The following is a 22,924-nucleotide window of genomic DNA, read 5'->3' on the forward strand; positions in this document are numbered from 1 at the left end:
AAAAGACCATTCTCTTTACAAAAATGTACTTCTCTTAGGGCCTAAAACAAATTTTCTGTATTTGTAACAACTGCACTAGGGTGAGGGTGTAATAATGAAGGAATTTTATTTGATTAGATTTTTTTTTTTTCCCAGATTTTATTTCTAGGTACAAAATTGTAATCACAGGAATAAAATAATAATAATTTAGACATGGGGCCCATTCCTATGGGGATATATATTTTATAACTATTATAATAATACCTAATAATCATAACAGTTACAATCAATTTGCCACTTATTTGTCTTCCTAGACTATATGATAAAATTAGAAATAATTATAATTATAACAATTTTAAATGTTATTTCCCTCTCCATCATTTCTTGTTGGAACAATCTATTTAATAACATAAAGTGGAATCCATTTTTCATTTTTTAAACAGATATATGAGTAAAAATGTATTTATTTAACATTAATTCATTAGTTTTAATTTCATTAGTCAGATACTTAACCTACATATTTATGTATAATGTTCTCTTTGTGAAACCTTGAATCATTTTAGCTACATTTAAAATCATTTTAGCTACATTTAAATAAACAGATTTAGTTGAAAGTTAGATTAATTAAATGAATTGCAAGCACTTAGCCTTGTAGTAAATTCAGTGAATTTTTTTTCAGCGTAGTTTGATTTTTACCAATTGACTTAAAATTTTTAGGAAAGTATTAACATCTTGTTTGTTCATCTATCTTTTGATTACATACATAAATTATATTTTCAGTTATGATGAAAGTTATATTAAACATTTACATTCATTCCACATCTCCAGATATGGATAAACGAACTGTAAGCCTCTTTTCACAGCTTAATTATAAAAGAAATAAAACATTATACCGACAAAATAATTCTGTTAACAAAACATGATCAAAAATCTTTTACCCTAAACGTTTTCAGTCTTTTTCATTGGCTTATTTAATCTTTTTCTAAAAGTACTGTGCATAATTCGACTGAATATAACTAAAGATTAACTGTAAGTAATTGTATATTCAAAATAAATTAATGTTAAATATCTCTCTCACCAATAATCAAATATAATTTAAAAAGAAATGTAGCTAATAAGCTCTTCAGAAGACAGTACTGTGTTTTATCGTCAAGATATGGGCTGTCCAGGCGGATTGTATTTCATGATTGTACGTTTATCACGTCAATCATCCTCTAGGCTCCGCCCACCGCGTCAACAGACTTCCTGAAAACGCTCGTGCCTCCCCTACAGCTCAGGAAAGCTGGAAAACTCGCCATGTAGGGGGGACAAAAAAAACAGGTAAGTCCGATATTACTCTCGCTTTGTTGCTTATTATTATTATCATTAAAGTCATTACACCCCGTAAGACACATAAAAGTTTATAGTTCGCCCTATTTGGTGAACAATTTAAACAGAAACAGATCCGTTTTCAGGTTGACGGCTCTGGGCTGCCGTCAGCTTAGCTATTTAAAATGACATTAACAACATGTTTGCTGAATACATTGTTCTCCTCAATCGTTAAAACCGGATTTTGTCTTTACCAGCTTTAAGGTTTTAACTGCCACGCTTATGTACAAACAAGTCCACTCATATACTAGTATTTTGTGTTGGCCTGTCATCAGCTAGCTCTGTTTGTATGCGAGTTTGACTCTGAGTTGCTAAGAAACTGCAGTTGTACTTATTAATTGCCTTGACATTAGTTTCTATGATGGTTTATAATCACAGTTTGCCTGCGGTTCATTTTATAGTACCCTTCGGTACAGGATAGCATAGAAGCTATTTGTATCTCCATCCACTTATGAGCACACATAATAAACTGCCATGTGAGCTGCCTTTTGCATGTAAATCCCTTAATTAATACAAGTACACTCAGATGATAAAAGCCATTTCCCCCTTGTAACACTTAAATAAACTTGTAACTTTGACAGCTGACTGACCACCTGTCACATTCTGAGACACTTTGTAATTGTATGAAGTTGTTATTTGATTTGTAATGTGACAGAGCTTTGCTTTTTTACCTTTGCTTAATTGGATTGCTTGGCAAAATGTATTTCATAACCACTCACCTAAAGAAAGATCTACACAATTGTGTGCAAAGGCCATCAGTGTTTATATTTTATGATCTGTGAGGTCGCAACTGACTAATTATAGTCAGATTGCTTTGGTCTATCTGAATAAGTCTTGAAACTATCATATCATTGATGCAGTAAAAGTCTTGGTGATAAAAGGGACAAAGTGTGCACTCATGTGTGAAAACCCAGACAGTCAACAGAGCTCCTTTTGGCTCTAGAAAGGTAAAGCTTGAGGCAGCCTGAGAGAGGAATGTACTTTTTGGTCTACTGTGGGTTTTGATTTCTTGATGGTGTCTCCGCCCAGCTTTTCAAAGACACATAATGACAAAGTGGACATCACAGGGGTTTTTCATTCTTTAGCAGTTATGGAAATCTGCCAGGCATTGATTTCACAGGAGTCTTAACAAGTAGAAAATAAAAGTATGTGATGAAATCACATATTTCTCCTCTGAACATTACTTGCTGACTGCCAGATTAAATTCCAAAAACAAAGTCTGCAGATGTTGAAATACATCTAAAACATCATAAACAGCCGTCCATTCTGTCCCAGATGTTTACAGAGTCTGCCGATATATTAGGCCTCTCAATTGCAGGCGTTTCCTGTCAGCCATAAACTCATACGATGAGATCTTAATCTGTTGAATCTGTCGTCAGTTCACATTTCAAACATTCCTGTTCTCCAAATAGCTGAAATTGCGATTACATCTCAACTCCAGTTTTCATTCAAGGCCCCGGTGTTGCGTTTCAGGCTCAATTGCGGAATTTACATATGAAGTGTCATCCAAGATTGATGCCGGACAGGTGTAATTCCACCCCAGACTGGTTTTCTTCTCCGTTTGGATCAAAATGGCATAGCCCTGCATATCTGCAAACACTGGCAGACCATAGGCACTTGAACATTTTGAATAATGAACTTTGTTTGCAGACTAAATCCATCTGTTCACATTTCCCCAGACTAGTGGTTGCCACATTCTTTCTGTTGAGAAACAGAACCGTATTGTTCAGCAGGTTCCTTTCTGCTGATGCTAGACCTTTTAAGATATTGCACTATGTGTTATCTGATTACTTAGGTTTATTAAGGTGAAGTGCAGGTCAAGGGTCAGCCTAACATCACATTTCATTAGAAAAGCATGGTACTGGTTGAAAGTTTGGGGTCAGTTAATTTTTTAAGACTGTATTATTACAGAAATTATTCCAAAAGAATAATTTAGCAAGGATACATTACATTTCCCAAACGTGACAGTAAATACATTTACACTGTTACAAAAGATTTCTATTTCAAGTAAATGCTGTTGTTTTGAACGTCAAAGAATTCTGAAAAAAAAAAAAACTTGTGATAAAAATAAGAAATGTTTTTGAGCACCAGATTAGAAATTAGAACTTTTTTTTTTAAAGGATCATGTGACACTGAAGACTGGAGTAATGGTTGCTAAAAACTCACCTTTTTTGCCATTACAGGAATACATTACATTTGAAAATATATTAATATCAAACGTTATTTTAAATTCTATTCAGAGACTTCTTTCAAACATATTTAAAAAAAGCCTCAAACTTTTGAAAGGTAGTACATCTTCTATAACAGAAGGTCCTCAGCTTCTATTCAGAATAATATCTTGTTCATATTCTTAGGGTTCATGTTAGTTGACCTATATTGCTTTGTAGAATGCAGAATATCGCATTTAACTTTGAAAGGTAATCTTTCTCCTTCTGTCTCTCTCCAAACCTTCTTGTTCTCTGTGTAACAGGGCACCTTTCACATCGGATAAAGAGGTTTACCATGACTTGACACCCTGTTCCAGCACTCCTCCTCTTTCTGTATTCTGTGTTTTATTTATTTCCCTTTTTGAGGACTATCTTGCAAGGATTGAAGAACAGAGTTCAACGTTCATGGATATCAAAACCTGGATTTTCTGTCCTTTTTTTATTGGGTGAGCTATAAAACATGAGTTCCCAGCACTACTACAATCACTGACACTGCTTTGGACCTAAACCAGGAGTGACATCCCTGTTCATCTCTATCACTTCCTAAACCTTGTTGTTTTTGGAGAGGAATTGTATTTTCAACCACCACGATAAGGTTTCATTTTCTTATTCTCAAACACTATCCTCGGCCGGGCCGTTACCTCTGCTCTCTGTGCTTTGTTTGTCACTGAACATTTTCGTAGCATTTATAGGGTTATTATAACCTTAGTGTCTGTTTATTTTTAGTCATTTGTAAGTTACATGTTCTCTGACCTTAAGGCAAAGCATTGTTAACTGAAATTGTGCTTCCTATTTTATTTAAACAATTTGTGAGAGTGGAAAATTGTTTAATGATTATTTATGTAAGCACACACGTTTCTGTTTAACCTTGACAAAAGATAAGCCTTCTCTCATATTGTGATATTTTGCCAGTGCAGTCAGACAAGAGAGAAAAGCAAATAATCTGGCTTTTTTTGTGCATCTTCTGTGCTATCTTTTGTGCATCTGTTTGTTTAAAACAAAACTTTGATTTTTGTTGGGATACTAGCAATACTAAACTGGAAATGTCTTTTGTGTAATGTGTTTGATCAGATGATCATAAGAGGATTTAGCATTGTTTCCAGGCAACATGCACTGATGGAAAAGATTTAACACTATCAGGGATAGAAAAGCCTGCTGACGTTTTTGTGTGTTTTTTTTTTTTAAAAGACACCTGTTGAAACACTGTCATCATTTGTAACTTGTTTAACCTTAAGTTTACATAATTTGGGCTTTAAAAAGCTGACACATTTTATCTCAGAACAACTAGTGCATCCGTCTAGAAAGTCATCTTCCTTCAGATGAAAGATCTCTTCATGAGGCATTCAAGCCGTATTGTCCAAATATACTTTCTGCATCCCAGTGGCACTACCTTTTGAGCCCAGACACTGAACATGCGCTCCCCAGGCCCAGAGAGCCCATCTATGACTGAGGAGGCCCTGCTGCACGGACAGTTTGGCGGTTGGAGCAGCGGAGGGGGAAGTGGAAGTAACAGCAACAGCTGCCCCAACAGCCCTGGAGGTGTTTCTTTACCTTCCAGCCCAGCTTCTACCAACTACGCCCTGACCCTCACGCCAACCCACATACATGTCCAGCGGTTGTCTCCACGTGCAGGGAAGCAGTCCAGGCTGATCCTGCCGCTGGCGGAACTGACCGGATGCAGCTGCCCGCGCTCGCCGGCCCCTCCTTTGCTGGTGCTTTACTGGTACCCTCCGGGTCGTCGCCGCAAAGGCGTCTCCAGACATAGACAAGTGAGGGCCTACTTGGCGGAGAACAGAATTGAGGCAGAGAAATGGAACGCTGCTATACAGAGCCTGCTGAGGGGAATGGATGTCAGCTCCACCACAGGTGGGTGTCAGGGTTTGATCATTCGTAAATGCTTTGTCTCTGGAGTGTCTATGCTTTTGTTAGTGGGAGATCATTTAATGTCTTTACTAAATGCATCCAGATGCTGCTAATTCTTCAAGATGTTTGAGTCAGTGCTGTTGCATTAATGTTGTGTCATTAGTATGTGTCTTGTAAATAATGCCACTTTGATTCCTTCTATGAGCTAAATTTATGTGAGTATGAATCATGTCTGTATGCATTTATTTTTGTAAGAGTTTAACAGTTCCCTCCTGCTCTTTTTTTTTTTCTTTGCACTCATAATGTGTGCCACATGCTGTCATTGACGGTCAGAGAATGGGTGGGTCTGCGGCAGGGAAAATGTAGCCTGTTTTGAGTAGTGCAGATCGTTTGGTACCAATACACCAGGCTTTATTGACTTTAACAGATGCTGCTTGTTGTTGCTCAGTCCCTGTTTTTTACTGCAGTGCTGTAGGTAGTTATCAGTGCTAGTTGTTGCAGTTCAGTAAATCATTAAAATACATTATTATGATGTTAATAAGTTTGTTGGATTGTTAGTTTGTGTTCAGAGTGCAGCTCTTGAGTCAGTTTAGTGGTTATAATACTGTGAAAATGTAAAGACACCCCATTATTTATTAAATTTTTTTTATTGCTAAAATAACATTTGATCAATTTTTCAATTATGCTGTTTGGTAAAACTTGAACAGCAATGAAACAAACTTTTACCTTTAGCTATTTAAACAAGAAAAACAAGTGTAGCCTAACATTTATGGGAAAAGTTATGATTAAGAAATTAATGGTAAAGTGTCGCCTCAGTTAATTTTAAAATACTTGAGTCAACCATCTGAAAAAGCACAACTTTGCTCTACATGTGAAGTTGTGAAGGAAGAAGTTCTGATCTAGTTTGATAACAGGACTGTACATGCACTGTGTTCTGGATAGATGAGACCTATCCCAAATTCCAGTGTTAAATATCATACAGTTGAACCATTAATTTAAGAAACTTTGTGATTGATTTTGTTGAATTAAATATTTGAATTTGTTATTGGATCATTTAAATTCTCTTTTCAACTGTATTTTTGAAATGAAGGTCAGATATGTGCTCTTGAGGTGTACTTATTTTTCACTTCTGCCAAAAACATTTATGGTCTGTTTTCAGATGGGTTAGGATGTGGCTTAGTGTTGTTTTTAGCCTTAAAATTAAGGCCTTATCCTAACTTGTTTGTTTTTGCTTTCTTATTGAGCAGAATTTTGCAAAAGCATGTTGCCCCGTCCCCATCGACTGTTGCTGCTGGTCAATCCATTCAGTGGCCGGGGTCAGGCAATGCAGTGGTGTCAAACGCACATACTTCCAATGATAAGAGAAGCCAACATCAGCTACAACCTCATACAGACAGGTAAGAACAACACACACAATCATACACATATGGCTTGAGCTGCAAACCCTTCAAATATTCTTTGAAGCTCTCAAAACAACAGTGCTCAGAATCTGATTGTTTGCATTGAACGGATGGTACGCATGTGGTTTTGTTGTTGAACAGAGCGTCAGAATCACGCACGTGAGCTAATCAGAGAGATCTCGCTACCAGAATGGGATGGAATTGTCATTGTTTCTGGAGATGGACTCTTGCACGAGGTAAATATTGTAACAGTCTTTGATTGCTTTGTCACATACGTTTAATTAACTATAATATAGAAACTACTTCTTACAGGAAAATTGTTTGATACATTTCCTGGAACGTTTTCAAAATTAGCGAAAGTATTTAATAAATGTAGGGACAGAGGGGTATGAACATTCTGGATGACTCAAGTTTGATTTCTTTAGTATCTGACTGACCTACCACATGGTTTGTATGCAAAAATAAGATTATTTGCATATTAATCTGTGTGTCCTCTTTCTGCAGGTAATAAATGGCCTGATGGAACGGCCAGACTGGGAACAAGCAATAAAAACTCCTGTGGGAATCCTGCCTTGTGGCTCTGGAAATGCACTTGCTGGTTCAATCAACCACTATGCAGGGTACGAAATGTGTTTAAGCTCACCTGGTGTGAAAATCTCCAAATCTTCTTCAGAGAAGTTGACCCAAAAATTTTAATTGTCATGATTCAATGATTTCAAACATATATGTTGTTATTTTTCCTGTTATCTCTTACTGTATGTGTAATAAATCTGCGAAGTATTCTTTGTGTATGAAAAAACAATGTTCCCTCGGCAGAGATTTAAAAAAATATATATATTTTTAAATGAATGTACTAGGAAAACAAAGAAAATCTTTGTTTCAGTGTACAAAAAACTTGCCTTTCCTGTTACTAAGATAAGTTTAATTCATTTCTCAAGGGTTGTTTGCTCTAGTGTAGGTGTATTGGTTGCAATGTACCCACACTCATAGACAAGATCCATGTTATGCAGAGGTGATGATGCTCATCCGTATTTGAATATTTTTAGTTTCAAGTATTGAGAGTAAATTAAGGGATTTTTGGTGTTTTAATAAATGATTGAATTGAACCTATTTCCATTTTCCTGTCTGTCTCTTAGATATGACATGTGCCTTCGGGAGCCTCTCCTCCTCAACTGCTGTTTTCTGCTGTGCCGGGGTGGGGTTAAACCGATGGACTTGGTGTCTGTTACAACCAGCCCATGCCCTTCATCATCCACAACCAATCAGAATGGGCACCCACCTGCTCCCAGGAGGCTTTTCTCTTTCCTGTCTGTGGCCTGGGGTTTTGTGTCTGATGTGGACATAGAGAGTGAACGCTACAGAGGGCTGGGCTCAGCACGGTTTACACTTGGAACACTAGTGAGATTGGCTTCTCTGCGCTCCTATAAGGGTCGTCTTTCCTACCTGCCACCTGGTGTGGTCAACCCGTCCCTCGATGCCACACCTCAGCCACCCCGCAGGCCCCTTTCACGCAGCATTACCGAAGGTTTGGAGGGATTTTGTCGCACTCCCATTCACCGGACCTGCTCAGACATGGGCCTGAGTGAACAAAGAAGTCTCCGTAAAGGAGATGGGGAAAGAGAGAGGGAAAGAGAGAAGGAGAGGCAGGAGAGAGAGCGGGAGAGAGAGAGGAGAAGAGAGAGGGCAAGAGGGGTTGGAGTAGTGAGAGCTAGCAGTCTCGCAGAAGACCGAGAGAGAGAGGTGGAAGCAGAAGAGAAGATGGAGGAGACGTCAGGGACCAGCTCGGAATCAACTGAAAGGGAAGAGTGTGACAACATAGCCAGTAATAATGGAAACAGGGAAGAAGAGAATAAACCAGGTGGGGATGAGATCGATGGAGAAGAAGTGATGAAAGCAAGAGATTTGAGTGAAAGAGATGAGGCAAACGAATGCAACGAGAGTTATCAAACGACTCCACCTGAGATGCAACGCACACTACGTAAAAACTCGGCCCCTTCTAGCCAGATAATTAAAGCCTTTTTCAGCCAGCCAATTGGCGCAGAACCTGACCAAGACTTGGAGCTGGCAGCCTATGGCAAGGAGGATGAAGACTTAAATGGCACCTACTTTCAGAGAGAGGCATTTCCACTGGACAAGTCTCGTGAGCGAGCCCTTACCATCTCATCTTCTCCATTCCGTCAGTCTCCTTTCAAAGCTTTCAAACCTAAAACTTTAGACCAGAACCAGAACCCCACACGGCCACGGCCCCTCTCTCTTCTCCAACATTCACATTCAAATTCTCTCCCTCCAAAATTTCCGTCCCTCTCTCTGTCCCTTTCCCCAACCCCTCCTTCGTCTCCATCTTGCACATCTCCCCACTCTTCTTATCTTGCGCCACGTCCGCACACTCCCAGCTCGTCCTCCCCATCGCCTTCTTTTCATTCACCGACCCCTTCCTTCAACTTTGACCTTGCAGATTCCGCAGGGCCCCTGAAGAACCGCCCTCTCATGACATCCTCCATCAGCCTGCCAGAGGATGATCTGCTACCTCCTCTGGACCATCCTCTCCCTACACGCGACTGGGTCACTATTGAGGGCGATTTTGTCCTGGTGCTTGCCATCTACCAGAGCCATCTGGGAGCAGATCTTCTCGCTGCGCCTCAGGCTCGATTTGATGATGGGCTGATCCATCTGACATTTGTGCGGGCTGGTATCTCCCGGGCTACACTGCTTAGATTGTTCCTAGCAATGGAGAGAGGAGCCCATCTGTCCCTTAGCTCTCCCTACGTTAGTCATGTTTCTGCTCGGGCGTTCCGCCTTCAGCCGCTTTCACCACGAGGAACCCTCACTGTAGATGGAGAGCTAGTGCCCTATGGGCCACTCCAGGCACAGGTGAGTTTGGTCAATCTTTATTGGTTAAAAAAAAAATAAACTGTTAACCAACACTGTTATTATCAATATAATGAATATAAAAATATTTTATACTGTATATTATAATGTTGTGATGCCTACATACTTCTGAGGCATTTAAATGTATCTTTTCCAAAAATCTAAAAGCTATCTTTTTTTACCATTTTAACATGCCCGATTGTACCTTCTTTTGTCCCAGGTTCATCCCTCCATGGCTCGTTTGATTGTTGGGGACTCTGGAGTTAAGATTACAAGATTCTGACCTGTTTGGATTTGAACGGGCAGGGATTAGCGTGACGCTTTGGATTATATAACATTTTGCCATCCGCATACTGGGGGGTGGGGGGTGGGGAGCAGAAAGCCAGCAGTTGCAATCACTGCTTTTACTGGGATTAACTGAGGGATTGCTTATTCAAGCTGCACATGCAAGGAGTATTTCTGAATTTAATGAAGGGATGAAAACTTGCAGCCTATTGCACGATTGTAGGATTACACTTGGATTACCCTCACTGTAGTCAGTGAGAGAATGCAGAAATGCCTACATTAAAGAAGAAACAGCAAAACTGAATGTGTCCAACTGGTGTATACATTTTAGTATGCATTTGTGCATAGATTCTCAGCAGTGCTCCTGCCTTATTTCAGAGAGTGGAATAAAATGACACAAACACTAACAATAGTCATCTTTTAGGTTGTTACGCCCACATCCAAATATGGTTCAACCCATTTTGCATAATAGGTACCCCTGGAATGCCTTATCCATCGCTTAAGATTTAAGTGCAACCCCCCCCCCCCTTAATTTACGTACTCGCTTAGTATCACACTTGCTTTGAAACCTCATTTAGCAAAGCTTTATCTGCATTGATCTAAGTCTCCGTCCAGCTTTTGAAAAGCTGTTTTATTGGACTGATCAGAAATGTAATCAGTTCCATCTTGCGTCCATTTTTTGGCTGGTATTTTTAGGACACAATCATTGTGTGGCTTGAGTGGAACAGTTAAACATGGGCTGTAATGGTGTATATTGCATTGCTAGTTTGTGTAAGAAATGCATGCGATGAACTTGAGGGTGATGATGATGATGATGATGATGATGATGATGGCGATGATATTTGGTAACTAGCTATATGCATTGCATTGAAGATAGAAAGCTAGGAAAACTTCCAGTTTAGCATTTTTCTTCCCCCAGTAATATTGTATCACTGTCTTCTGTGACATAATGCAAACTTGCACAACATTTGCTCTTTTTTATTTCTAATGAATGAAGAAAGAACTACAAGTTATGAATCGACTGGTAATGCACCTTCTACTCCTTTTCCTGAAAGATTCATGTTAAATATTAGGCAAGGACTATTTCATAGTGATAAGTAACTTGATAACTTTTTAGTCTATTTCTCTCATAAACCATTTGTAAGAATTCACTACAGTAAAATGTATTTTTCAGCTCTTTAAGAGAAGAGGCCTGTGGAAAGTCCAGCTGTGGAGCTGATCATGATTGTAACGGAGGCTTTCCAGTACATTTACCTACAACCCTATTTACATTTCTTCTGTCCTTTTAATTTTCCAGAGGACCACAATTTGACAAATGCAGACTCTTTTTGCTCTCTTTTCTGAAATGACAGTTGTTAGCAAATAATATTTAATTCCAATAACTTGACTGGTATTTCCAAACTGCTGTTTATTTCTGTCTAGTGCTATCATTCTGTTGATCACCGCCGTCCTCAGCTCTTAAGTGTCGGCTGATATGTAGGTCTAGATGTTTTGTTTGCGAGTCTGGCACTCAAAATTATTTTCAGCTGCAGTCAGATGGCCAGTTATTTGTTTTTCATTCCCTGTATTTCCTTCCTTCTTTTGTTGTACCATGCTTTAGAGTGATCTAATAAATTTGGTATCAAGCTGCTGTCCACCTTGAAAATGCCAGTTTAAGATGTCTCTTCATTCTCCGATGCTTGTATTAAGATTGTAATTACTATTAAAAGAATATTATATTAAGCATATATACATATTATTTACAGTTCCTAGTTCTGTATGGTTGAAAAGTTTTGTTTCAGATAAAATTTAACTATGAAACCTTGCATTTGTGTCCTCCAGTCTTTTACTCTTGCTTTCCAAGGTAGGAAAAACTACTGTACGATAGAGGTATCACTACGAACAGTGAGGATAAATGTTTTCATCCAGTTTAATTAAAAAAATGTCAGCTCAGGAATGTTTTTCCTCTTTGATTAGCACATTCTCAAGAACAAAAAGCAGCTGCAACTATGAAAAATGTGACATAATTACACACAATCTATGCCGTAATTAATTCAAAGCTGATTCAGAGATGGAAAACAATGCAAGTTCCTCTTAGACGAGATGAGTATGGAACCAGCGGTCTGATAGCCTAGTGTTTCACTTCTCTCTGTCTCCTTTTGGTTATCAGGTTTGCGCAAATTTGTAAACAAGGAAGCCGTCCTCTCGAACTCTCTTCCTCTCTTTCTTTCAGCTCTTCATCATTCTCTTCACAGTCTACTAATCTCCACATACCACTACAAAGTTCAGCCACTATCTTGCTTTGTTGTAGTGTCTCCACCTTCCTATCAGCTCCATGAGCAGTTTATTTTCCCCTTGTTTTCCCACTTGTATCTCAGTATCCACTCGATTAGAGGCCTATTGTGTACTACATTGCCCTTTTGCTCCTTCAGATTACAGCTAGTCTGTGTTGCTCTCTCCCTCCCTCCGCTTGCCTCCCCTCCTTTTCCCCTAGAAGCAATACATTGTTTCTGTGCTCTTTTGTCCTTAGGAGTTGCTCAACTGTGGCCTTAACCATGCCTTTACTACATGAAAAGGTCCTTGTTTAGTTGGTGCCCACCTACTGGTTAACTTTAGCTTTTTATATCTCAAAACTGACTTCATCAAGCATTGTGACATTGTCTCGATCTAATTTGACTTTCCCCCTATTTTAAACTAAGTAATGACCAGCTGACACACCGCTTATTACACAGTTACTAAAATAATGAAACATGATTTGAGATGGAATTATTTTCTTGATTTTTCTTGACTATAAGCGTTCGCTTAGAAAAATAGTCCATTACACTGTTGAAAACTATTTGCCTAGTGACGAGATAAACACTACAGTGTATTATTATTAATCTGCAATCCAGTTTGCTTGCTCTATAGACATACAACATATTGTTACAATGTGATGTCTTCTAAGTTTGAATTGTCTCTTTTCCAGTTTCTCTCTCTTTTTTTAGCGGTTTCTTGTTCTTCCGATCCATGCTTTCGTTTTCTTCCTTTAAGAAATGGATAGAAGCTCGGGAGCCTCAAGTTAAAGTTTTGAATTTTCACGATAATCTAATGCTGAAATCGTCCGACTTTGGGTAACAGTTTTAAGAGGTTGGATCAATTTACCGCGGAGTGATACGAGAGACTTACAAATAGCACCGGTTCCAAGATGAACGGTGATCCAGAAATACTGCAGTTGACTAAGAAGTAATTATTGGTATACGGAATGCCAATATTTCCATTTTTTTTAAAACTGAAGCATAAAAACATGATATGAAAGTATCTGCGCCTCGTATTGTTAAAAACAGCGCTTAACACGTGCTCTCTCACCACAAGGTGGCGTGAACGAGCCACTTGCACTTCAAGATGATTTCCTAGAGCAGTGGTTCTCAACGTTCTCAACCCGCGGCCCATCACGAATTCAAATGCGGACCACCATGCTAAATCACAATTTAAAAAAAAAAAAAAACTTTCAGTTTTACAATTCATTTTAGTTTTTACATTCATTTAAAAATGTACTAAATAAATATAAGCTATAGCCTAATGTTTTTATGTAAAATTATTTTGTTTTTCATATATTATTTTCAGACATGAGCAGACCTACTCACATAACGTTCCGCATTTAACGAACACATACAGGCGCGCACTTTGGCAGAATTCAATTCAAATATTCATCAACAGCCATTAGTTCAGTAAAATTGAGGATCAGAATGGACAAATTAGTTTTTAAGGGAGTAAAAAGAAATGTGGAAAATGTCAGCGAATGAACACATACAAACAAGAATAGTCACAGTATCAGCAGTGAAGGAGAGTGCTGGATTTTCGGTTTGCTCCGTAACTCACTTGAAGAAGTTCAGGTAAATAGAACCACCCATACTAAGCAGCAATCATCCTTAATTGCAGAAATGTGGCAAAACATCTCTGGAGAGAACCCCATATTATTAAATTCGAAAGTGCTTTCCATATTTGGATCAACATAGGCTACATTTGTGAACGCACATTTTCTGCAATGTCGCGCCTTAAGTCATGCTTCCGTGCGCGTCTTACAGACTGCAACTTAAAATCGCAACTTCATTGTGCTGTTACTCCTTTCGAGCCGAATTTCACAAAATTGGTCAGCTCCCGACAACATCAGGTGTTTATTTATGGGGAGTAGAATTATTAATTTATTTCAATGAATGTAATCGATTAAATATCATAATATTTAGGCTAAAATATTATAAATCAGGTTGGTTTGTATTGGTGACGTAATATGTAAATGATATGCGTGCGGCCCGCGAGACTTGCACTTGGACCATAGTGCGGCCCGGTGGAAAAAAAGGTTGAGAATCACTGTCCTAGAGTTTCATAGTTCAGCATGAATTGGATCCATTTTATTTTAGTATCACTGAGATACTCTTATAGTTTTTATTAATATTTGAATTAATTTTTTTATTTTTCCTTTTTAATTTTAACTTGCATATTAGTAATTTTGTTGTGGCTTGTCATTTATATAAGTTTTGACTTTTAAAAATCTGTCTATATAGGTTTTTTTTTGGTACATCAGGTCAAAATTAAAGAAAAATGTTAAATGCTTCCTTTGCAACTAGCTGAAATAAAAATAAGGTTGTGTTTTTATTTATTAATTATTTTTACTTTGAGTTCATGCTTATGCCAAGTAAGAGAACAAATTTATGGTTTCAGTTTTAGTTAATTATAATAATCCTGGTATGGATTATTTTTGTTCCTGTATACACATCACCAAATGTACAGTGCCACTAATACTGGCACCCTTGGTAAATATGAGCAAATGTGGCTGTGAAAATAAATAATCTTTTATCGTTTTGATTTCATTCAAAAAATGACAAAATTGTAAACTTTCATTGAAGTGAAACAGTTGAAAGTGGGGAGAATAACAGATAAAAAATCTAAACCTGACAGACATCAAAATCAACACAAAACCCTCACCTGAACCTTATAGAAAATGAGTGGAGTGAACTGAAGAGAAGAAGAACCAACATGGAGCTGGGAATCTGAAGGATATGAAGTGATTCTGTATGAAGGAATGTTCTCTGATCTCTTGTCAGATGTTCTCCAAACTCATCAGGAATTAAGGAGAAAACTCAGAGCTGTTATCTTGAGAAAAGGACGTTGCAGTAATTGGGTGCCAATAACTGTAGCTAACGTGAACTAGAGAAAAATATTTATTTCATAATGTGAGCTTCCCCCACTTTCAATTGTTTTACTTCAATGAAAGGTTAGAATTTTGTAATTTTTTTTTAATGAAAGATCAAAAGGATGAAAAATGCAGATTTATTTTCACAGCCACCTTTGCTCATATTTACCAAGGGTGCCAATATTAGTGGGTGGCACTGCATACTAAGAAACATCTGGTGGCCTTGAGTGTTCTTTTTTAAGGCATTTGTTGGCATAGGTTATGTTTCACCTGTTTTACAGGAAGACACCACCTGTATACCTTTTACAAGTCAGAGGGGTGGGGGAGGAACTTGAGGATAGTGTGGGAGGTTTGTGTGTTTTACTTCCCTGTAGCTATGCATGAAAGAAGCCGTATGTGTACTATAAACAAAGATGTGTGAGAGCACTCCTGTCAGTCGTGCAGGTGAACTCAGGGAAAACAGCCTAAAGCAGTGATGGCTTGTTTGGATTTGAGCCTCTTACTCGTGCTGTCTGTGCTGGCAGGGGTCAGAGAAGTTTCTCTGGCACGGTTCGGCCACCAAGGAGCCATGGCCCTTGGAGACATCATCATTGGAGGTCTTTTTCCCATCCATGAGGCAGCAGAGGCAGTGAACTACACTGACTTAAGCAACTCCTCTTCTCCTTCGCGTCCAAACTGCAGCAGGTGAGTGTTCATTGTGGAGAATCCAGTCATGAACGTCACACAAAAGATGACTGAACTGATCATTTTTGCCACTGGATAATTCTATTCATTTATTTGTGATGGACATTAAAGATTTGTTAATGGGGCATTTATGGACACTACAGTAACCCATTTAGATATGTAAAGTAAAAAGTATTGTTTTATTGTTATATTGAAGTTAAATTAACAGTTAATGGCATGATGTCACTTGTGTGTTTATTATTTAATATAATAATTATAATTTATGGAGTAGTTCTTAATAATTCCATGAATTAAACGTTGAATCATTTATTATAATCTATGGGTAATTATTTAGTCTCATTGATTATATTGTTCAAATTCATATGGACCGTTATTATGAAATCCCTTTAAAATAAACATTTTGGGCTGAAAGGATTTTGGATATTTTTGTAAAAAAAAAAAAAAGAAAATAAAAAAGTATCTAATGCTTACCAAGGCTGCAGTTATTTTCAGTATAAAACAATAGTATTAAATACAGTAAAAACAGTACAATTCATAATCAATTTTAATATATTTTAAAATGGAATTTATTCCTGTGATGCTGAATTTTCAGCAGCCATTGCTCCAGTCTTCATTGTCACATGACCCTTTAGAAATCATTTTAATATATTTTGATTCTCAAGAAACATTTCTTATTATTTATCACAGCAAGAAGTGCTGCTTAATATTTTTTGGAAACCATGACGCATGTTTTTCGGGATTCTTTGATGAATTGAAAGTTCAGAACAGCCTTTATTGAAATCTTTTGTAACATTATAAATGTAATTTCAATTTAATGTGTCCTTGCTGAATATAATTATATATGTAGATGTAATTATGTAATTATATAGTGTATTTAAGATGTATTTAAGACTATTTTTTTATTTGTCTGTCATTATTAAACTAAACTGTCAAAATGCATACATAGTAGTTTATTTATTTAATCAATTACCTATTTTTTATTTTTATTAATTTATTTTGATTATTTGACCAACAACGACATTTAAATCTGTATTTACATACACACTTATTTTTAATGATAACATATTGGAAGATGCATCATCATCATTATACTTTGAATAATGTTTTTTTTTCTTTTTTTATCATTATACTATGATTCTTATGCTTATGCTGAAGAATACTGGCATCTTGGCAAGAATCAACCATTTCTATGTAATTTTGTTTTGTTCTCATTAGATACTATACAAAAGGTCTAAATCAGGCTCTAGCTATGATTCATGCTGTGGAAATGGCAAACCGATCCCCCATGTTGAGAAGTTTGAACTTAACTCTTGGATATCTCATCTATGACACATGTTCTGATGTCACGACTGCGCTTTGGGCCATCCAAGATCTCACACGGCCGTACTCAGACTGTGACTCACCAACAAACTCTTCTCAACCTGTCCAGTCAATAATGGCAGTAATTGGGGCCTCATCTTCTGAGATCTCCATCGCCATTGCCAGGGAGCTCAACCTTCTGCTGATTCCGCAGGTAGGATCTCCACCTGAAATGAGCATGAAGTAGTTCATAAAAATATGGTTTTGCAGCTATGCCATAGAAGAACCATTTTTGGTTCCTTTAAGAACTTTTCAGTAAACAGTTCTTAAAAGAAAAAAAAAATTCTTAGTGTGAAGCAATAATCTATACACTTTTTTTCCACTATATTTTGTTCACTGGAAAGTTTCCATGGATATTAAATGTTCTTCATGCAGCTATAGATGTCATTAAAAGACCTCAATATATTTAACTTAAATATCCTGCATTATAATATATTTAACCTTTAATTGCTGTCTGTTCATCTTTTGTGCAGATAAGTTATGCATCTACAGCTACAATTCTAAGTGACAAAAGTCGTTTTCCTGCTTTCATGAGGACTGTCCCAAATGATGAGTACCAAACCCATGCCATGGTACAAATTCTTAAGGACAATAAATGGACCTGGGTTGGCATTATCATTACAGACGGAGACTATGGGCGTTCTGCCCTGGAAAGTTTTGTTAAGCACACTGAAAGTGAGGGAATTTGTGTGGCCTTTAAGGTGATCCTACCAGACTCGCTAGCAGACCAACAAAAATTAAACACCCACATCGACAAGACTGTGGACACCATTGAAAAAAATCCTAAGGTTAATGTGGTGGTCTCATTTGCTAAGTCATCTCAAATGCAGTTGCTATTTCAGGGCCTGCGTAGTAGGAACGTTTCAAATAATAAAGTATGGTTGGCAAGTGATAACTGGTCAACCGCTAAAAATATTCTAAAAGACGTAAACCTCTCAGATATCGGAAATGTACTGGGCTTCACCTTCAAGAGTGGAAATGATACAGCTTTTCATCAATACCTTAAGGGTCTAAAGTTTGAAAGTGAAGCTAATATGAACAAATCATTCCTGAAGGAATTTTTAAAACTGCCTTATATAGGAAATGCTACAAACGCAGTGGAAGAACTGATTAAAAGCACATATTTGGACATGGTCTTCAGCATTCAGATGGCCGTGAGTGCTATTGCTAATGCTGTGGTTGAACTATGTGTAAAAAGACAATGCAAGACCCCTTCAGCTATCCAACCCTGGGAGGTATTTTACCACATTTTGAGACACTTGATTTCAAATTCAGATTTTTTTTTATTTGATTTTATTTATTTACTTATTTGCTTTGTCACAATCAACATCCTACGAGTCATTGCATGTTTGCATTTCAGCTCTTAAAACAGCTGAGGAACACCACTTTTGAGAAAGGAGGAGTCGTGTACAATTTTGACGCGAATGGCGACATTAATTTGGGCTATGATGTCTGCCTATGGGATGACAATGAATTTGAAGGAAATGACATAATAGCAGAATATTATCCATCTAACAGCAGTTTCATTTTTACAAGGAAGAATCTAAGTGATATTGAGGTAATGTATTCTTTTTAATTGTCATTTTTATCAAGACATTTTTATTCATGTTTTTATATGAATTCTTTACAGTGTATATAGGCCCCAAGTGGACATGATGAAAAAATAAAATAAAAATAATGGAGTAAAAATAGTATTTCAGTGCTTCTGCATTCTCTCAGGAAGGTTTTACATTCCCCAAGAAAGTTTGTGTTCGCTGGCAAAACTTTTGAGTACTTTTTGCTGACGAATGCAGAGTTTCTTTGGGAAGCAAAGAAATATTTTTTCCCCCTCTTATCTCATATTTTTGTCCATCACCATGTCCCTTTAGGGGCTCTGTAGTACTACATTAGGACCGCCATGTAATGTATAGTGCAGTACAGGGGTGTCCAAACTTGGTTCTGGAAGGCCATGGTTCTGCAATGTTGAGCTTCAACCCCAATTAAACACCTGAATCATCTAATCAAGGTCTTAGGCTACTAGAAACTTCCAGGCAGGTGTGTTGAGGCAAGTTGGAGCTAAACTCTACAGGACACTGGCCCTCCAGGACCGAGTTTGAACACCCATGGTGTAGAATGTGTTGTTGCATTTCACATTGCTTCTTTTTACACATTTTGTTCATGAACCCCGCATTTCTAAGACAGAAAGTTAAACTTTTAAAAACAATTTTTCACTTGTTTCTTCTCAGAATGTGGTATCTAAGTGTTCAGACAGCTGTTATCCAGGGGAGTACAAATCAACGGCAGAGGGTCAGCACACTTGCTGTTATGCGTGTCTTGCCTGCGCCGAAAACCAATACTCCAACCACACAGGCAAGTTCCTTGGTGCCACTTTACTTTAAAGATTAAAATCCCTGAGATTAATTTGTAATTTTATTCCAACATTCAATCAAATACAACGTTTTTAAATTGTCTTTCAGATGCAGACGCATGTTCCAAGTGCGACACTGAGAGCATGTGGTCAAACTCTAATAGCTCAGAATGTCATCCCAAGCTTTATGAGTACCTGGAGTGGAATAGTGGGTTCGCCATCGCCCTGCTGACGCTGGCTGCCCTCGGCATCCTACTCCTCTTCTCAATGTCTGCACTGTTCTTCTGGCAAAGGAACTCTCTGGTGGTTAAAGCTGCAGGTGGACCACTTTGTCATCTGATCCTTTTCTCCCTGCTGGGCAGTTTTATCAGTGTCTTTTTCTTTGTGGGTGAACCGAGCAATGAGTCGTGCAGGGTGAGGCAGGTCATCTTTGGCCTGAGCTTCACGCTGTGTGTTTCATGCATCTTAGTGAAGTCCTTGAAGATCCTTCTGGCGTTCCAGATGAACCTAGAGCTGATGGAGCTTCTTCGCAAGCTCTACAAGCCATATGTGATCGTTTGCATTTGCATGGGGCTTCAGGTCACCATTTGCGTTCTTTGGCTGACCTTGTACATGCCTTATAAAGACAAAGTGGTGCAGCCCAAATCCATTCTCTTGGAATGCAAAGAGGGTTCAAGTCTGATGTTTGGGTTAATGCTGGGTTACATAGATTTGCTGGCGCTGATATGTTTCACTTTTGCTTATAAAGGCAGGAAACTTCCGCAGAAGTATAACGAAGCAAAGTTCATCACATTTGGTATGCTCATCTACCTCATGGCCTGGGTCATATTTATCCCAGTGCATGTGACCACCAGTGGCAAATATGTACCGGCTGTGGAGGTGGTTGTTATTCTCATTTCCAACTACGGGATCCTGAGCTGCCACTTTCTGCCAAAATGTTACATAATTATTTTCAAAAAGGAGTATAATACCAAAGATGCATTCTTGAACAGTGTTTTTGAATACTCCAGAAAGAGCTCTGAGAACATCAGGGGCTTGACTGGACCTGATCCACACAGTAAAACTGAGAATTCAGTCAATGTCATATCCAATCCGTCACTTGTGCCTGAGGAGAAACAAGTTTCTGTTCCAAAAACAGATAATGTGCCTTAAAATAGTTCACGAGTCAAAGCAACCATTCTGACAAAATTTGGTCTTCATTCGACATGAAACTTAAATAGACTAAGTTTTGTATTTCACATACAATGATCTTTAAAAAGACCAAACTTCATGATGATCATTCTAAATGATTAATACTTTCATTTAATTGTGGGAAACAAATAAAATGTATATGTTTGTATATGTATTTGTACAAATGTATTTTTGTGTACTGTGTATAAATTGTTTATTTGTAGCAGTTTTACAATAATGTTAATATAATATTACATAATGGAAATAATATATAACATAATAATTGATCTGGTATTATATTAACATATTTACTCATATATTATTAATATTAAATTAAAATTAAAATGCTTTAGTAGAAATGAACATTGTCTTATTCATGTTAATAGTTCACGATACCTAATGTTAGAAAATTCGACCTCATTCTAACATGAAACCTGTTTAATTTAGCAAATACCCCATCATCTGGAAAGAAAATGTATTTATGTGTATATACTATGTATAATTTGTATGTGTAATTGTAGCAAAATTGCAATAAAGTTTACTTTCATAAACTTAACTATATAAATGTATTAATGAAGTTAATTGATTTTCATTACATTAAATGTTTATTTATTATAATAACTGTTAAATATTAATAATATCAAAATAATAATAAAATTCATTAGTATGTAGAAATTAGCATTACAAATTCATAATTGCTGTAAAGCTTATTGGGGAGTTCAATGCTACGTTTACCCATTTAATTTTGCGTACAATCATCAGGAAGAAAATGGTTTACTTTATTAAAATGAATTGTCGTGAAGCTGGGACTTTTCTTGTAAATTTACAGACAACATCTTCCATATCCTGTCAAGAATGAAACTATGACTTTTCTGTTTGCTTTTCTTTTTCTCTTTGGTGTGACAGTGTCTCTCTTGGCTAGAGGCCTAACACGTCAATGATACTTTAAGATAAACATAGTGAGAGTGCCAGAGGCTTGTGACTGGATCAAGAACAGCCCCAAATTCTCATCTCAGAAAGGGAAATAGGATTCTTATGTCATGCTGAAATCTATTTTTCCTCAATCACCAAAATGCCTAGTAATTGGCTATTGTGCAAATTACTTAACACTACATCCTGCTAGAGGTTTCAGTTACATAAAACTTTGTGTTGTTGTTATGCATTGTAAAGTTGAAGTGTTAAATTCAGTGGTCTATAGCTCAATTTGCATGTACATATTTAAAATAATAATAATAATAATTTGAGGGGATATTTGCATGTCCTTCTCTTTGAAGGTTTTTGTAAATGCGAGATGTTTAGGTTTTCTTTTTATCTCTCACCCTGAGCATAATATTACAGGCTTCAGTATCAAATGTCTCTCGGTGTGAGAAAGGTCTTGAAATATGAGAGATGGGTGAAATATGCAATGGCAAAGAAATGGAACATTTGCAGCTGTTTTAAAAATGTGACAGATAAGAAACGTCATCCAATTGACCACAAAAACGGACAGCGGAGTCATTATTGCCAGTGGCATGCAGTCTTCGGGTGTTGTTTTGTGGTATTCCCCTTTCTGAACTAGCATGCCCAGTTGTGTCACCTAAACAGACACTATTCCATACAAAAATAATATTTACTTAGATGGTTAGATAAAGTTACATTGAAATTCATCCTCAAGATGATAATGATGTTGGATGATAATGCTGCTTACATCCTCTTGTCAAATATTTGTTGAGATGATCTAAATACACAATAGTTTATGTGAAATGGGACCCAGGTTTACATGTAGTTATATGTACACAAGCAAATGGAGTCTAAGCCTAAGTCTGTTTGTTTCCATTCATACCCTGATGCTGGGTCTAGTGGCATACAATTCATCCCTAAGTGGTATTCAGCTCTGGGCTTTTGTGCAAGTCAGTTATGATTATGGTTTTGCACACCAGACTCAAACTATTTATCTGATCTTGCTTTGTTCACAAGAAAAACGCCCCTCCTGCAACAACAGTGAAATCATTGCAATCATTTTCACAGTATGTCATTGAAATGGTGTAGCACTGATATTGATCTTTACTGGAAATAGCAAAACCAGTAAATAAGGTGTTGTTCACATACCTTTTGCAGTCCAAGCCACATGTTTGTAAACTTCCTAGTCATGCCTTTATTAGCGCAGAACAATTGAAGATGAAGATCTCTGCTAAACCTGAAAGAAACAAAACAGACCATTAAACTGCCAAATGCCAGTCACACTTGCACAATTCCCTTGGTTTGA

General features: G+C 37.4%; 2 protein-coding genes across 6 annotated transcripts; both read left to right on the plus strand.

The window, feature by feature from the left end:
• Nucleotides 1-1,241: 1,241 nt before the first annotated feature.
• Nucleotides 1,242-11,775, plus strand: sphk2 (sphingosine kinase 2). Of its 5 annotated transcripts, none has more exons than XM_042741271.1 (7): nucleotides 1,242-1,299; nucleotides 4,980-5,420; nucleotides 6,665-6,814; nucleotides 6,959-7,053; nucleotides 7,322-7,437; nucleotides 7,954-9,688; nucleotides 9,906-11,775. In XM_042741271.1, exons 2-7 carry the CDS (start codon nucleotides 4,997-4,999, stop codon nucleotides 9,966-9,968), a joined length of 2,583 nt encoding a protein of 860 aa, XP_042597205.1. In that variant the 5' UTR covers nucleotides 1,242-1,299; nucleotides 4,980-4,996; the 3' UTR covers nucleotides 9,969-11,775. The 5 variants fall into 5 exon arrangements, with proteins under 5 accessions (XP_042597205.1, XP_042597202.1, XP_042597203.1 ...); XM_042741268.1 differs by lacking the exon at nucleotides 1,242-1,299 and adding an exon at nucleotides 3,817-4,000 and having other exon boundaries at nucleotides 4,834-5,420; XM_042741269.1 differs by lacking the exon at nucleotides 1,242-1,299 and adding an exon at nucleotides 3,817-4,000 and having other exon boundaries at nucleotides 4,936-5,420.
• Nucleotides 11,776-15,507: 3,732 nt separating this feature from the next.
• Nucleotides 15,508-20,873, plus strand: LOC109106090 (G-protein coupled receptor family C group 6 member A). Its single transcript, XM_042741272.1, has 6 exons — nucleotides 15,508-15,803; nucleotides 17,019-17,316; nucleotides 17,636-18,397; nucleotides 18,523-18,720; nucleotides 19,388-19,511; nucleotides 19,619-20,873. Exons 1-6 carry the CDS (start codon nucleotides 15,595-15,597, stop codon nucleotides 20,659-20,661), a joined length of 2,634 nt encoding a protein of 877 aa, XP_042597206.1. The 5' UTR covers nucleotides 15,508-15,594; the 3' UTR covers nucleotides 20,662-20,873.
• The last annotated feature ends 2,051 nt before the right edge of the window (nucleotides 20,874-22,924 follow it).

The sequence above is a fragment of the Cyprinus carpio genome, chromosome B16 (genome assembly GCF_018340385.1).
Source record: "Cyprinus carpio isolate SPL01 chromosome B16, ASM1834038v1, whole genome shotgun sequence".
Lineage (NCBI taxonomy): Eukaryota > Metazoa > Chordata > Actinopteri > Cypriniformes > Cyprinidae > Cyprinus > Cyprinus carpio.